This window comes from Peromyscus maniculatus, chromosome 1, assembly GCF_049852395.1.
Source record: "Peromyscus maniculatus bairdii isolate BWxNUB_F1_BW_parent chromosome 1, HU_Pman_BW_mat_3.1, whole genome shotgun sequence".
Lineage (NCBI taxonomy): Eukaryota > Metazoa > Chordata > Mammalia > Rodentia > Cricetidae > Peromyscus > Peromyscus maniculatus.
Window position 1 is genome coordinate 107,888,307 of NC_134852.1, and position 17,874 is coordinate 107,906,180.

At 43.0% G+C, this 17,874-nt stretch overlaps 1 protein-coding gene and 1 long non-coding RNA gene across 6 annotated transcripts in view; one reads left to right on the forward strand and one right to left on the reverse strand.

The window, feature by feature from the left end:
* LOC143267786 (uncharacterized) overlaps positions 1-1,361 on the reverse strand; it is a 46,899-nt gene extending 45,538 nt beyond the window's left edge. Inside the window, exon 1 of the long non-coding RNA XR_013043271.1 lies at positions 1,277-1,361. This is a non-coding gene — a long non-coding RNA (uncharacterized LOC143267786). The remainder of the gene's footprint in view (positions 1-1,276) is intronic.
* Gab2 (GRB2 associated binding protein 2) overlaps positions 1-17,874 on the forward strand; it is a 164,129-nt gene that overhangs the window by 104,391 nt on the left and 41,864 nt on the right. For all 5 annotated transcript variants that reach the window (XM_076547431.1, XM_076547444.1, XM_076547434.1 and 2 more), the window contains one exon: positions 3,907-4,207. In XM_076547431.1, coding sequence (XP_076403546.1) covers positions 3,907-4,207 — 301 coding nt within the window. The remainder of the gene's footprint in view (positions 1-3,906; positions 4,208-17,874) is intronic.

The window sequence follows — 17,874 nt, forward strand, 5'->3', positions numbered from 1 at the left end:
AAGACCAAAGCTTTGGAATTATCCAAGAACCAAATTGTAACTTAGGCTAAGGGGCCATCATAAAGGAAATTGGTTTTTACTCTGAGTGGGTAGACAGTGATTTCATGCAGAGAAGTACAGCCTACCTTGATTTACATCCTATCCTGCTTTCTGACCTCACTTTTGTGAATAGATTGTTGAATGGAATCATAAAGGGTATAAAAATCAATGCAATTATGGGATAGTGAGATGGTGTATTTGCTGCCAAGCCCAGTGACCTGAGGTCAATTCTTAATAGGAACATAGTAGAAGGGGAAAATTGACCCCAGCAAGTTGTTCTCAGACACACACACACACACACACAGTAACATGCACACAGTTCATACATACAGACACATAAATACACAATGAAATTAGAGAACACCAGGGAAGATAAGGAACAGATATTTTGAACTCTTTCACTGACAGAATTTGCCGATAGATTAAATATTGAATCTGAGAATAGTTGCCTTTGACATAGGAAGGATGTTATAGCCATAATTAAGATGGGAAAGATTGTAGGAAAAAATGAGTCTGAGGAATATTAGAAGGCCAAATTTTGGAGGTAGATAAGAGTTGAGACAGAGTCTCATCTTGTATACTAGGCTGGCCTGGTAGTCACTGTGTCAAACTGGCAACAATCCTGTCTTAGTCAAATGCTGAGATGACAGATGCAAGCCACTATGGCTGGCTGGAAGTTCCATTTTTAACATACTAGGTTTGAAATGCTTAATAATGGAGAGTTGGGCATAGGACTTGGGTTCCTCAGATAGGGTTAGGCTGGGGGCTGACATTTGGAAATTGCAGCAAGTAGATGGCTTTGATCCAATGGTGGATGTAGAAACAGTCTATCTGAGAACTGAGCATTGGAACATTCTAGGGCTTAGAGAATAGGGAAAAAAACAGCAATGGAATCTGGAAAAGCAATACCAAGTGGGAAATTGAGAGTGAATGCCAAAGCCTATCAAGAAAGTGTGTCAATGAAGGTGACACAATGAAGGTGTGCCAATAATAGACCACTGTAAAATGTTCCTGAGAGATCACAGTAAGGCTGAAGAAGTAGGTAGCAGCACTGGAGTCTTCACAGCCTTTGATACAGTATCCCAGAAGTAGTGGGGAGCAGCCCGATGAAAGTACCTTCATATGGGAAAAGACAAAACCAATAAGCACAGTGCTATAGAAACTGAAGCTTAACTGAAGAGGAATTGAAAAGCTGAGCCCTAGTCAAAGATGAAGATGGAATCATGACACCTTTTACCTTTTTCCTGAGATGGTGGAAATGATTCTCGCAGGGAAGGATGAAACCACTTCTGTGGAGAGGGCACAGTTGTTGAAGCAATGTTCCAGGTGGGTAAAAGGGTGTGTGCCTAGAGAAGAAGGCTGCTATAAATTATTAAGAGAACTGCCTGTACTCTCCAGTACCAGAGAATGTGGCTGTGGAGGCAGGTGCATTGGTAAATGTGGCACCGGATCTCTTTCGATTGTATTTCCTCATGAAGTTTTGGAGATTTAAAGAGAGATCAGAGATTGTTGACAAAGAGCACGAGAAAGTCCTGGACTAGGTCAATAAGATGGTTGGGCATTGTGAGTGGCCTGTGTGAAGGCCCAGGAAAGGCGATCTGCAGCTTTCCCTCTACCTTGCATAGCTATTATCACGTGAGGACAGGTAGAGTAGGCAGAACACTAGACTTAGCTGGAGGTTGTGGTTTTGCCAAGTAAACAAGAGAAATGGAAAGAGAAGCAAAGAAATTATAAGGAGGGATCAAGAGCGTTGATTACTGAAGAGATTGAGGACAAGGATAAAAGGGGAGTGTGAAGTATTGGTAGAATTAATATAGCTCCCTGAAGGTTGAAGGAATTGTGATGATGATAATAATAAATTATTGACATTTATAGTACTCTGGTTCATTTGCATTAAAAAAAACCCTCTCAGGGCTGGAGAGATGGCTCAGAGGTGAAGAACACTGACTGCTCTTCCAGAGGTCCTGAGTTCAATTCCCAGCACCCACATGGTGGCTCACAACCATCTGTAATGAGATCTGGCACCCTCTTCTGTATCCATAATAAATAAATAAATCTTTTTAAAAAAAACCCTCTCATAAATAGGGTAGATGGTGATAGTGATGGTTATGATTCTCATTTTGTAAATAAGGAAAGATCCAAAGAAATAAGTAACTTAGTTGAAAAATCATGCAATGAGTCTGTAGTAGAGCTCAGACTCAACCCAAAGCTCTGTAACTGTATTTAGTTTTTGGTTGTTTAGGGGTTTATTTTTTTATCACTGTGTATCAATTCTGCTCAGAGTTTATTTAGTCATGTTGAAGAGATACAGTGTAGAAGACAGCATAAGAACATATGTAGTCAAGTTTTAAATTCCATAATATGGGATAATATAAGACATTTTTTCATTCAGTAATATAACACACTTGACATGAGCAAGTAACTCCCACGAGTCTTAGGAAAACTATGTCAGTAAATAGGACTGAAGGGGAGAGGGAAGGCCCTAAAGGTAGATACTCAGAGAATTCCCACAAAGATTTCTCAGCAGTGATTTTTCAATGACATCATGGTTTGGTAACAGGCATACTGTAGGAAATTAGGAAATTTATTTTTTTGCTACCTTGGTATAACATTGTTGCTTTAACTCACAGTTCCTTAATCTGTAAGCTGAGATTTTTATAGCTTTGCAAGTGCTCCCTAGCCTGACGTTTTATGAGTATGTATCTAGTCTAAAGGAGTAGTTGCACTACTCCTGTACTAACATGTTCTAAACCCATCTTCCATTATTGAGCTGAGGAATCTGAAAGGGAAATGTAGGCCATGAGTACCTGAAGGGTCCAGCAGTCCCTAGGTTAATAGGCATGAGTCCAGGGGGCACCAACTGAGATTTCCGGGCTCTTGTGTCCCAGAATAAAGAACTGGACTAGCAACACAAGGATAGTGATAGAAATAGAGACAGTTTATTAAGAAAAGAAAGGCACACTGAGAATGAAGTGGGCTAGAGAGCTGGCACAGGTCCCAGGCCCTCTGGCCTTGACAGTCTGGATTCTTTATAGGTAACATATAACACTCTCCTTCTTCCTCATTTAGAGAGCTTGAGGTTTAGGCATTTGTTTTTTGTTTTTCTTGTTAGGAAACGCTCTTGTTTTATTACATGTAGCCGATGGCCAGAGGTTCCCAGTTTTCCTTTGTCAACGGGCTTCTTTTATATGGTAATCTTTTTTTTTTTTTTTAAGATTTATTTATTTATTATGTATACAGCATGTATGACTGCAGGCCAGAAGAGGGCACCAGATCTCATTACAGATGGTTGTAAGCCACCATGTGGTTGCTGGGAATTGAACTCAGGACCTCTGGAGGAGCAATCAGTGCTCTTAACCTCTGAGCCATCTCTCCAGCCCCATACTGGATATTTTTTTTTTTTTTTTTGGTTTTTGGAGACAGGGTTTCTCTGTGTAGTTTTGCACCTTTCCTGGAACTCACTTGGTAGACCAGGCTGGCCTCGAACTCACAGAGATCCGCCTGCCTCTGCCTCCCGAGTGCTGGGATTAAAGGCGTGCGCCACCACCGCCCGGCTTGGTAATCTTAATTATTTAATTACATATTTATTTGCTGGAGCACAAATACTATGATGCGTATGTGGAGGTCAAATGATAACGTTCATACCTTGTGGGTTTTAGGGATTGAACTCAGATCATTAGGCGTGGTGGCAGGTACCTTTATCCACTGAGCAATCTGGTGGGTCCCTCACATGATGATCTTGGAGCCTTTCTCTCCAGGCCTTACCCTGTCATACCCATCCTCAATCGATGGTATGTGAGGACCTGCTAAAAGCTTTAAGATAACTAATGGCATTTTCTCCTTCTTTCTGTGTCTCTGGTGATTTAGGCCTGGAAGAAACGCTGGTTTATACTGCGGAGCGGCCGGATGAGTGGCGACCCAGATGTTTTGGAATACTACAAGAACGAGCACTCCAAGAAACCCCTGCGGATCATCAACCTGAACTTGTGTGAGCAGGTGGATGCAGGCCTGACCTTCAACAAGAAAGAGCTGCAGGACAGTTTTGTGTTCGATATCAAGACCAGTGAGCGTACTTTTTACCTGGTGGCTGAGACAGAGGCCGACATGAATAAGTGGGTCCAGAGCATCTGCCAGATCTGCGGCTTCAATCAGGCTGAGGAGAGCACAGGTATGAGAGCAAGTACAGCTCTTTCCCAGAGGACTCTACCAAGACCTCAGGTTCCTCCAGATAGGAAAGCTGGCCCTAGTTAAGATTTTTTTTTTTTTTTTTTTTTGGCACAAGTGATTGGCAAATGGGGAGAGTATAACAGAGTTGACCTGATATAGAGAGACCTCCTGGTTCTAATACTGCTCAAATGGAGAATCAAGAAAGGTGAGGGTCACGATGATGCTAATGATGTTTCAGCATCATGTTTCAAGTCATGATGATGTCTTGATGCTTCCAGCATTTGTCAGCTCACAACCATTTCTCCCACTCCCTGTTTAACACACCTTGCCACCTGTCAGCCATGCCATAGGAAAGATCTTCCTTGGATCACACCTCTGGACCATTTCTATCTGTTCTGCTCCATCTATTTCAGACCATCTTACAGTTTACTTGCTTGTTTCTTAGGCATCCTTTGTGGTTATTGATACATAGTCTCGTGTTCCTTTATATACACTTGAGGACAGATAAAAGGATGAAATGCTGAATTTATGTTTGAGTTTTGATAGCCCTTTGTTAAAAAGTACCTCAACTTGTGTATCTATGTTTTATGTGTGGGAGGAATGTGAATACACATCCATGCACATTTAGCAGCCAAAGGAGCATTGGGTATCTTCTTCTATCACCCTCTGCCTTATTCATTGATGTGTAAATATATTTTCTTCTTAAAAAAAAATCTTCCCACTAATTTCAGAACTTGCTAGTATCTCATATTTGTAAGTCATAACTGTGACTTTTTAATTACAAAAGTTTTATGACCACTATAACAACATCCCTAAGCACAGTCTCTTTTTTTGTAGTTTTTTAATTATTAAGAGATTTTCTATTCATTTTACATACCAACCACAGATTCCCCTCTCCTCCCTCCTCCCTCCTCCCACCCCTCAGCATTCCCCTCAACCCACCCCCATTCCCACTTCCTCCAAGGCAAAGTCTCCCATAGGGAGTCAGCAGAGCCTAGTACATTCAGTTGAGGCAGGTCCAAGCCCCTCCTCCCTGCACCAAGGCTGCAAAAAGTGTCCCAACCATAGGTACTAGGCTCCAAAAAGCCAGTTCATTCACCATAGATGGTTCTGATCCCACTGCCTGGGGGCCCCCTAAACAGTTCAAGCTAAACAACTGTCTCGCCTATCCTGAGGGCCTAGTCCAGTACCATGGGGGCTCCTCAGCTATTGGTCCATAGTTCATGCGTTTCCACTAGTTTGGCTGGTTGTCTCTGTATATTTTCCCATCATGATCTCGATGTCCCTTGCTCATAGAATCCTTCCTCTCATCGGTTGGACCCCTGGAGCTCGGCCTGGCACCTGGCTGTGGATCTCTGCATTTGCTTCCATCTGTCACTGGATGAGAGCTCTATGATGACAGTTAGGGTATTCAGCCATCTGATCACCAGAGTAGGCCACTAATCTTCCCACTAATTTCAGAACTTGCTAGTATCTCATATTTGTAAGTCACAACTGTGACTTTTTAATTACAAAAGTTTTATGACCACTATAATAACATCCCTAAGCACAGTCTCTTAATAAAATGCAGCAAGTATCTGCATGCATGTAATATTTTTAGCATTAAACGGTGTGGTTGCCTCAGTAGCAAAATAGAAAAGGAGATTGACCCAGATTACCTTGAATGACTTACGATCTAGGAAAGTAGGACAGAATGCATATCTTGTCAGAAGCAGTGTGTTGGGCTCACAAGAAAGAGCCTCGGGTAAGGATCTGCTGCACAAGCCTGACAGCCTGGACTCTGTCTCAGAGACTCACAGGAAGAAAGAACTAGCTCACAGGAATGTCCTCTAACCTCAAACCCACTGTGGCATTCATAATAACAGTAATTATTAGTTGGTTATCATTTTGTGGTGTTGGAAACTACACACAAAGCCTTTGTGTCTAGGTCAGAACTACTACTCAGCCGTAGCCCCAGCCCTTATCATTTTTTTCTACAAAGTAAGTGTAATTTACACAGATCTAGAAATAATTCAAAGGTTCTTATTCTTCATGTTAAATTCTATCATGCAAAAGGATAGCTTAATTCTTTAAGTAAATGATACACAGGTGATAATTCAAGATTATAACTCATAAATCACAGAAAGACACTTTAATTCCTTCTACTATAACCGATTCAAAAAGATATGAGGTTATGTTTACATCACTGAGCTGGCTAGTAGTGAACATTTTACTAGTTTATTTTATAGTTCCAAACCATTACCATGCAATTTGAAATGTTAACAATTTAAATGTCTAAATATTCTAAATAGCAAACACCTGTTAGCAGTGTGCACTAAAACATTCGTGGTTATCAAAAACAGTGACTGTTCATACCAAATAATTAAATGTAAAATATCATACCAGGTCCTCTCAGAGAAACACAGAAATAATGCTGAAGGTCTCACTGTTGTTGCTGTTAATTTATAATTTGGAAGAATGAAATAAAAGCCAGAAGTCAGAAATGCATGACTAGATAGTTACAGTACAGTGCAGTTAGTGACAGAAAACTGGAAAACAGCTCCCAGAGCAAACAGCCAAGGGTCTGGGAAGAGGAGGAGATGGTTCAGTCGGTCAAGTATTTGCTTCACAAGCGTGAGGACCTGCGTTCAGTGCACCACGTAAGGAGCTGATGGGGCAGCAGTGCTGCAGAGAGGGAAGGGAGAGCCCTGAAGCCTGCCGGCAGGCTAACCAGCCTGGCCAAATCAGTGAGAGGCCCTGTCTCAAAAATGAGGGAGACGGTGACCAAAGAAGACACCTAACAGCAACCTCTGCTCTCCACGTGTATAATGTGCACACCCATTTACATGGATGCACGTGCAAACACACACACACACACACACACACACACACACATATTTGGGCATGGTGGCTCATGACTTTAATCTGAGCACTCAAGAAATCAAGGCAGAAGGATTGCATAAGTTTGAGGTCAGCTTGGGTAACAAGAGTTAGACTTGTCTCAAAAATCAAAAAGAGGCTAGGGACAAAGCTCAGTGAGTCAGTCCTGATGACCTGAATTCAATCCCCAGAACCCAAGCTGGATATGACATTGAGTATCTATAATCATAGCACACCTATAGGAAATGGGACCCAGAGATAGGAGAGTCATTTGGAAGTGAACAGCTTGCTAGCCTAGCATATGAACCTCTGAAATGGCAGAGTGAGAGGAGGCAAATTCACACACACATACACACGCACTCTCAAAACAAGTTTTGCCTCAAGAAACAATCCCTCTACCCAAGGCTCAGGAACATCACAGAAGAGGTGGGGTAGAAAGATTGCAAGAGCCAGAAACCAGAACATCTACTTCAAGATAGTGTCTTCTCTATATGTAAGGAAAGCTGCAGCCATGAATTCTCAACAATATGGTCACCTAAACAAGGCCTGCATAGTGATAGCACATGGCTGACATGCCAGCAGGGATCGGGGAAACCTCACAAAGCCCCAACCCTAAATGAAAACTACAGTTAAATAATGACCACAGCAAAAAGAAGAATCAGTCTTCCCCAGGAATGAGCTCCCTAGTTGGTTATCTATTATAAAGTGGTCAGCCCTAAAAATATATGCATATGAGTAACACTAAATGGACTCAGCAAGTTGTATTTATATTTATACACACACCCGTAACAATAATTAAAGAGAAGGGGGTTATAAATTTGAGAGAAGGGGTAGAGAGTCACACGGGAAGAGTTGGAGGGAGAAAGGGGGGAAATGATATATCAACTGGGGCTGGGCACCCCCAGTCCGTTGTTCTCTTCACTTTGAAAAGTTGTAGCTTTCTACAGTGTTCTCTGTTTACTACAAAAAAACAAAAAGTTCTTTAAATGAGCACTATACTTATCTGTGGGTAAAAGGATAAGTACTTAGAATGCAGTTAAATTTATGCTACTTTGGCTGGTCAGTGGTGGTGCACACCTTTAATCCCAGCACTCGGGAGGCAGAGGCAGGCAGATCTCTGTGAGTTCAAGGTCAGCCTGGTTTAGAAAGTGTGTTCCAGGACAGCCAGGACTATACAGAGAAACCCTGTCTCAAAAAAAAAAAATACATTCACACACGCACACACACACACACACACACACACACACACACACACACACACACACTAGTTTGGAAAAGTGGCAGTATTAAGTTCTCTAGGTTCTGTGGCCTCACCAGCCATTTGTAGTTGACTAGGCTCACAGTACCAAGCATGAATTCCCTCTTAATGAGTGGGCTTTATGTCCAGTTAGACAGCTGTTGATTGCCCTCAAGATATAAGTGCCACTATTGAACCTTTGGGGATACCTTACCTGTCATATCTAGGTAGGACTGTGGTCTTAGCCAGGGTTTCGGTTGCTGTGAAGAGACACCATGATCATGGCAACTCTTTTTTTTTTTCTTCTTTAAATAAATTTATTTATTTATTTATTTTACATTCTGGCTGCAGTTTCCCTCCTCTCCTTCTAGTCCCTCCCATCCCTCTGTTCCAAACCCCCAATGCACTCCTCCTCCACTTCTGTTTAGGAGAGGGCAGGTCTCTCATGATATCAATAAAACATGGCATAGCAAGTTTCAGTAAGGCTGAGCACCTCCCCATGTATTAAGGCTGGGCGAGGTGACCCAGTATCAGGAGTAGGGTCCCCAAAGCCTGTAAAAGAGTGGGAGACAGCCCCTGTTCCTATTGTTAGGAGTCCCACAAGAGGACCAACCTACACAACTGTCACATGTATACAGAGTGCCTGGGTCAGTCCCATGCAGGCTCCCTGGTTGTCTGTTCTGTCTCTGCGAGCCCCTATGAGCCCAGGCTAGTTGATTCTGTGGGTTTTCTTGTGGTGTATTTCACCCCTCTGGCTCCTACACTCCTTCCTCCCCATCTTCTGCAGGATTCCCAAACTCCACCTACTGTTTGGCTGTGGGTCTGCATCATTCATCAGTTGGTGGATGAAGGCTCTCTGATGACAATTAGGTTAGGCACCAATCTGGTCACAGGAGATGGCCAGTTTAGGCTACACATCCACTATTGCTAGGAGCCATAGCTGGGGTGATCCTTATAGATTCCTGGGAAAGTCCCTTGAGCCAGATTTTTTACCTGACCCTGAAATATCCCCCCTTTCTAGTAGTCTCTTTCAGTACTCTCCCCCTCCATCCCTCCCACAACCTGATTGCTCGTGTTCCCCATCTGCCCTCAGTCCACTCAGGAAATCTCTTCTTTTTCTCCTTCTCAGGGAGATCTAGGTGTTCCCCCCATGAACCTTCCTTGTTACCTAGCCTCTGGGGGGGAGGGGGGCTGTGGATTGTAGCATGGTTATCCTTTATTTTACAGCTAATATCCACTTATGAATGAGTACAACCATGTTTGTCTTTCTCAGTCTGGGTTATCTCACTCAGGATTAAGTTTCAGAGGTTTAGTCCATTATCATCATGGCAGGGAGCATGGCAGCGAACAGGCAGACATGGTGCTGGCTACATCTTGATCAGAAGGCAACAGGAAATGGTCTCAGACAATGGTCATTATCTTGAGCATAAGAAACCTCATAGCCTGCACCCACTGTGGCACACTTCCTCCAACAAGGCCACACCTACTCCAACCGCACCTCCCAACAGTGCCACCCTATGGACTTATGGGGTCAGTTGCATTCAAACTGCTACAACTATCCATTGTTTCCCCCTTGGCAGCTTGCATAGCACCTTCTGGCACTATAAAAGCTAGTCCTTGGGCAGGAGGCTGCCAGGCCTTCTCTGGCTCAATTCTAAGTCCTATGTCTAAAGTATGTGGAGTCTTAAGAAATAAGGGCTTATCTTTAAATTCTGGGAGGTAACCAAGGGCAATGGCAGTAGCCTATGTTGTTTGATGAGTTTCTTGGACTCCCCTGAACAACAACTCAAAACAAGGTTTCTTATGCTCAGTACTAAGGTCTTTATTAAATAGGCTATGGTTCTTGAGGGAATGCAGTATCACCCTAAGTGGCATAACTTTATTTAATGTATACACACATGAACACATATATTATATCATATATGTAATTTTAGGTAAACATAAAATAACATGATTTTCAGGACTGGAGAGACGGCTCAGTAGTTAAGAGCACTGGTTGCTCTTCCAGAGAACTTGGGTTTCATTTCAAGCATGCACATGGCCACTAACCAACAGTCTAACTCAAGACCCTCTTCTGGTCTCCATAGGCATTGCATGTTGCACAGACATACATGCAGACAAAACACCCATACAGTCCTGAGATGATAGACATGTATCACTGCACCCAGCTTTTTAAATGGGTGCAGTCAACCCAAACTCAGGTTCTCATACTCATACTTGCAAAACAAACACTTTACTGAATGAGCCCTCTCACTCGTCCTGTTTTCTCTCACTCTTAGGTTATTCGTTTTGGTCACTGTTCCCACTACTGTACAGAAGCATTTTAGTTATTACATTTGAAGTAAAAGTCAAGTCACAGTCTTCTGTCTGTGAACAGCCAGTCCCCAGTATCAGTTACTGAGGAAGCTGTCCTTTCTCTAGTAGATGTTGTTGGTGCCTTTGCTGCCAATTAGGTGGATGAAGATGTGAGTTTGGTTCTGGGATCTCTAGTCTATTCCATTGGTCTGTGCATCTGTTTTTATGCCAGTATCATGTTGTTTGGGTTACTATGGCTCTGTAGTATGACTGGTGTTGTAATGTCTCCATTTGTTCTTTTTTTTTCAAGATGGCTTTGACTATTTAAGATTCTTTTTCTAGTTCTGTAAAGAATGCCATTGATATTTTGATGGGAATTTCATTGGATCTATAAATTGTTTTAGGTAGTATGAATATTTTAACTATTAATTTATCCAAGCTTTGAATATGTGCTCATGTATTTGTATTTTTGTGTGTACTCATTAATTTCTTCTTTGGTGTTCTTTAAATTTTCATTTAAGATGTCCTAGGGTTTTTTTTTTTTTTTTTTTTTTTTTGGTTTTTCGAGACAGGATTTCTCTGCGTAGCTTTGCGCCTTTCCTGGAGCTCACTTGGTAGCCCAGCCTGGCCTCGAACTCACAGAGATCCACCTGGCTCTGCCTCCCGAGTGCTGGGATTAAAGGCGTGCGCCACCACCGCCTGGCCTTTTTTTTTTTTTTTTTTTTTTGGAGTCTTTGGAGCTGTTTTGTATGATTAGTAGTGATCATGAATGAGATTGCTTTTATACCTTTGGGGTGACCTTAATTCATAATAACATGTTAGATATTTTACAGATAACTAGAAGGGGGGATAATTAAAGGTTCCAAACATAAAGGAATGATAAATAGATGGGACTATTAATTATCCCAATTTTGTTAGTAAGTAAGGAATGAGAATGGGCAATGTTTAGAGGGTGACAGATAAGTGACTATTTTGTCAGAGTTAAGTGTTTGTTTATTATTAATAATAATTAATTCCCTTAACAGCAGGCATAATGGTCCAAGACTGTAATCCTAGCCCCTGGGAGGCAGAGGCAGGAAGACTGAGTTAAAGGCCAGCCTGGGCTATATAGTGAATTCAAGTTCTCATAGGCTATACAAAGCAAGACTGTCTCAAAAAGAGAATAAAAATGAAAAGTAAAATAAAAGATATATTCCCTTAAGCCTTGAGGTTTTTTTTGTTGTTGTTGTTTTGTTTGAAACAGGATCTCAAGAGTGGCCTAAGTTAGCCTTGAATCTACTATACAGCCCAGGCTGGCCAACCTTCAACTCTCAGACCTTACTGCCTCAACTCTCAAGTGTTAGGATTAGGCAGGTGCCACCATGCTCAACTTTAGCTTCTAATCATCATCATTATTATTATTATTTTAATACAGGTCTTTACTCTGTCACCATAACTGGCCTCAGCCTTCCAAGTGCTGGGATGGCAGACATGTGCTGCCACACCTTCATTCAGCTTCTTTTTGAAGGTAGATGATTTTATTAGATGTCTAGTGGTTTTATTTATTTATTTATTTTTTTTTTTTGGTTTTTCGAGACAGGGTTTCTCTGTGTAGCTTTGCGCCTTTCCTGGAGCTCACTTGGTAGCCCAGGCTGGCCTCGAACTCACAGAGATCCGCCTGCCTCTGCCTCCCGAGTGCTGGGATTAAAGGCGTGCGCCACCAACGCCCGGCGATGTCTAGTGGTTTTATTACCAGAGCAGAATCATAGTTGTCTCTGATAGAATTGGGGTTCTTTTTGTGATCTTTCTAAGAAGAACAAGAGGCTTCTCTTCCTTCTCACGAGAGACTCTAGTATGCTACAAGATCAAGTTACATAGTGAGTTATATTTTAATTAAGTAGCTGTTTCTTCTTAATTTATTATGATTATTATGGGGGAGGACATGTGCCAACTTTGTGAAGTTGATTCTCTCCTTCCACCTCTCCATGGATTCTAGGACTCATGTCATTGGGCTTGCATGACAAGCACTCTCACCTGCTAAGCCATCTCACCAACCCTTCAGTAGTTAAGTGGATTATAGCTATCAAACCCAGGAAGTGCCCATAGATGACAGCTGGAGGCTGGGGGGAAGCAGGAAGTTATCATCTGACCAGGAAGTGCCCATAGATGACAGCTGGGGCTGAGGGGAAGCAGGAAGTTATCATCTGACCAGGAAGTGCCCATAGATGAGAGCTGGAGGCTGAGGGGAAGCAGGAAGTTATCATCTGACCAGGAAGTGCCCATAGATGACAGCTAGGGCTGAGGGGAAGGAGGAAGTTATCATCTGACCAGGAAGTGCCCATAGATGAGAGCTGGGGCTGAGGGGAAGCAGGAAGTTATCATCTGACCAGGAAGTGCCCATAGATGACAGCTGGGGCTGAGGGGAAGCAGGAAGTTATCATCTGACCAGGAAGTGCCCATTGATGAGAGCTGGGGGCTGATTATCATCTATTTTTGCTCAAGCCTGTATCATTTAATCACTCTATTTCTATTGACTTCCTTCTTTCATCTTTCCCTCCCTGCCTTCCTCTCTATCTTTCTCCCTCAATTTCTTTCATTTTTCCTCCCTCTAACCCTATCTTCCTGTTTCCTTCCTTCCCTCTTTTCCTGTCTTTCTCTCTTGTGATCGTGCTTTGTAGACCAGGCTGGCCTTGAACTTACAATCCTTTCTGCCTCAGCCTCCCAAGTGGTAGGATTACAGTTGTGCATCACCACACCTAGCTCTGTTTTCAAATAAGCACAGTGAGTAATCTGTCCTCCCTGTGTAGTACTTTCAGATCAACAGCACTTAAACATTGTTTCTGTTCACCCACTCCTGACCTGGGCTCAGTACAGTGAGCCGCCCAACTAGCATCAGTCCTTGAGACTTCTTTCACATGGCTCAGCTCTCCTGCTGGACCTGTGTCCTGGCATCAACACCCACCTTAGGTATAGAGCACCCTGAACTGCCTCAACCTAACCTTCAGCAGCCATGAAAAGAAATAATCGATGCCAAATATGCTCTGAATATAGAGACTTTAAATAAATCTCTACTAAAAATGAATAGTAATCCTTATAGGTAGCAATAATTTCAACCCACGGTCACACAGCTAGAAAATGACACATCCAGGATTCAAGTTTCAGCTAGGGTTGACACCACATTATAAATGATATTCTGTCTCTTTGTCCCTGAACTCCTGGAGTAGGAATATCTGGCAGAACTGAACAGTTTTTCCCCAGTTGGCACTGTATAAGAGACTATAGGCACTGCTGATCCCTCCATGTGGGGTCCTACAGCTGGCTCAGGTGTCGCTCCTTGCCACCTCAAATTGTCCATCTGTGGGCTAGAATATATGACCTCTAGGACTTCAGTCCAGTGTAGCTGGAGTTATCTCCAGTTCTGCCAGGGCCGCAGCTGCTCAGATCCAAATAAACACACAGAGATTTATATTTCTTATAAACTGTATGGCCGTGGCAGGCTTCTTTTTATCTAGTTCTTATATCTTAAATTAACCCATTTCTATAAATCTATACCTTGCCATGTAGCTCGTGGCTTACCAGTATCTTACATCTTGCTTCTCATGGCGGTGGTGGCTGGCAGTGTCTCCTGACTCAATCTTCCACCTCCCAGAATTCTCCTCTCTCTTTATTCTGCTTATACTATACCTCCTGCCTGGCTACTAGCCAATCAGCATTTTATTTATCAACCAGTCAGAGCAGCAGATTCACAGTATACAGAGCCATATCCACAGCAGTCCAGTCCTCGGATTTCCTTGATATGTCTGTAGGCTGCAGTAAGACTCACTGGTTCAGATCTCTCCTCGGGAGCTTTGTAAGCGATTGTTGCTTGATGCCAAGTCTTAGTCTCCTGTTCTTGCCAGTGCTTCTGCTTCTCTGTGGGTTCCTGAGGCAAACCATGGGTCTCTGGCAGCACTCCATCTGCATGTTCCCCAGGACTGTGCACACTGTTCTCCATGTCTGGGTCACCTACTTGCTGCCTGACCCTCCACTGGAGAGTCCTCCACATGGGAGCCTCCTTCAAGCAGACACTCCTTTTCCTTTATCTGCACCCCCACACACACTTCCCCATGAGGGGTGTGATGGGATCCACTGAGCACTTCTGTTTTTTACTTTCAGCTGGAAGAGCTTCTGTAACAGATGGAGTCTGTCTTTTTTTCTCTCCAACTTTCTTGCCACCCCCAGATTCTTCTTTCTACTGCTACCCTGCAATTCCTCACTTTCTCCAGCCAAAAATGTCTAGTATAAAACCTGAGGGATCAAGCCAGACCAGGAGAGAAACTGAGTCTAAATATTCACATAAGCTGAAGAAGGCATCAGCCTGACAAAGAGCTCCTTTTAAAAGAAAACCCGGGCTAATGCTCCAGAAAGAAAATAACAATGCCCAAAAGATTTCATACTGTGTATGTAGGGTCCACTTTTGTTTTGTGTATATATACAAAATTAAAGCCCTCCCTCCCTAGGAATCAAAATTACCTTCAAAACTAACATAAGGAAGCAGATAGCTACTCTGAGCTTTGTTTACCAGTAGTCTAGTCTGGATCCTCACATTGGTGGCCAGTCGTGGGCAGCTGTCCCCGACCAGATGTACCACATACAAAAAGAACCAGCTTTCAGCAGAAAGCTTTGATGAATTATTCATGTGCTGAGGAGTCAGCCAATGTTAGGAAAGAAAGCTCTCACCCCTCTCCCCTTTGAATCCTGAAAGCTGAGGACTGCCTTCATGTATCCCCTTCCTCCTTGACGTATGTCTGTCTCAGTTGCTGCCCACAGAGCCACTATGGAATCCGGCAGGTCAGCTGTGCTGGAACCCAGGGCTTATGTTTATTTGCTATTTGACATTAAATACATAACTTTACCTCTTAAGGTTTTATCATCTGGAAAATGGAAATGATGCATCACAGGGTTGTTGGGAAGGTTACGCCAGATATAGGAAACATCAGGAAAACGTGTATGAACAGTAGCTGCCAAGCATTGCTTCCCATATAGTGAGGACGATGACAATAAAGTAAAGATGTGTTTTATATCTATAGAACAAGATAAACAGAGTGTTACTTAAACAGCCACCATTTTTAGAGAGCATTCCTCCTGTCAGCAAACCCTTCTGTAGTCTCATTTGAGACAAAGCCAGATAGACAGGGGCAGCTGGCATTATTCCTATTGCATGAGTGGGGATGGGAGCGTTCGGAACACTGAGTGGCCTGGCCTGAAAGCAGAGGTGCTGGGGCTGAGCTCCAGGGCTTTTGTGCATCCTAGGCCATGTTTGCTAACTCCTTCTCATTTCTAAACTCTTCACAGACAGGTCTGGCATAGCTGCGTTTAAGTCACAAAACAGGCATCCAGAAAGAGGAGCAGCAGGACGTTTATAAGTCACTGGGAGCTGATTACTTTCCTAGTGTAGTACTATTATACATTAACAGTGGCCTCTGACAGCTAAATTAGCAGACTAACATGCTGTCTCAGAGTAGCCAGCAAGCCACTATAAATGAATTTGAGCTCAGGGAGTTTAACTCACCAAAGCCCCATTCTGTAACTGGTAAAGATTTTGAAATGAAGCCAAAGCCTCTTCCATATCCTCTCCACGGAATTAGCTTTTCCCTTCTTTACTCCTTGGCAAGAGTTTTGTGGCAGCAGTTAGCCTAATTCCGTGGGATGAATCCCCAGTGTTCTAGCTGCTTTTTATCTCTTCCCTACCTTTCTTCTACTACAAAATTGATGAGGCTGTCCCCCAAAATGTTTTATAAATATTTAAACCTTTAGTAATACTTGAGTTTCCCAACTACCCGGCAGAATAGCTCAAGTCTTAGTTTCCATCTGGGGTCAGACAACACTCACAGGAATGCTTGGGGAAAATATCCAGCATCCTGTAGAAGAATGTCTTCAGACTAAGGGGTCTTCAAACAGCTCGTTCCTCACTAGAACCCCCGTTCCTACTGGACAGCAGAGAGAGCTGTGGGAGAGCTGCTGTCCATTCAGATGCCTTCTCACAACCCTGTCCTCCCCTGCCACCCCATGCTGAAAGTGGGTGGGAGAGTGGAGAGTTGGGAGTGGAGTAGGGTGGGGCCTCCCTTATCCCCGGGAGGCTTTTTCTGCCCTGTTCCCCACCACTACCACCACCACCTTTTGGTGGTGTTTCTCTGAGCTCAGACTTCCAGCTTCTCTTGGGACCCTTCTTGGAAGCTGAGAGCCAGTGTGGGAGGTGAGAAGCAGCATCTCCCCAGACAGCAACCAGCTGTTGAGCAAAGCAAAGAGCAGGGTGGAGACTGACCCAGGCCCCAGCCCAGAGGCGGAGGCTGCTGTCTCAATCACCCACCCTTTTTTTCCACTCAGACAATGAGGAAAATAAACATCCAGACCAGTTTCCAGCCAGATTTGAAGTCCCTGTGTCTTTTTTTTTTTAAGTGTTGTTCTAAGTAGTTCTGAAGTATCACATCTCCTTTGTAAGTCTTTCGCTTATTTTTTTTGTTTGTTTACAACTGGGTCTAGTCACCCAAAGAACAGGTCTTGAGTTGAAAATAAACTCCATAAATCTTCATAGAACTTACTGCATTGTCCTGGAACAGGCCCCAGCCCTGACCTTCAGGGAAGTCCAGACTCTGGAGGAGGAAAAGGTGACTGGGAAAAACATGACCCCTTTCTCCATTCTAAGCCTTGATCCTTCTTCCTGCTCTGTCTATTTATACGAGACACTTCCCCTCACCCCCTAGCCAGCCAGCATAGATTAAGTCTAGGGTTACCTGCCAAAACCCACAGACTAAGAGGTAGGAGCAGTCTGGTCCCAAATTCTCAACCCCAGCAGCTTTGGATAGCTCCCAACTATAACTTGATATTCCCTGCTCCCACATCTCCTTTTTATTGTTATTCGTGGAGGACTTCTGATTCTCCATAATGAAGGAAAGCAATAATGATTGTTGAATTGCCAGAGTAGATTCCAAAGTTCTGTCTAACTTTAATTTTGGACCAGCCATAGAACTAGATTTTTGTATTTAGTGGTAAGTGGTGTTTGCATTAAGTTCTCATCTTGGATCCTTGAAAATCTTGAGTCTGATTAAACATTCAGTTATAGATAGTTATTCTTAGGATTCTGAATGCTACAAAGCCCATAGATATGGTCATTTCTCCAGGATCTAAATTGGGAGTCAAAGTCTCAATGTTAGATTCCAATTTTGTTACTGATTCAATGTGTAGATCTCATGTTTTTCAACAGCAAACTGGAAGTAATTTTAAACACTATTTTGAGCATTGCTTTTTAACCATATCCT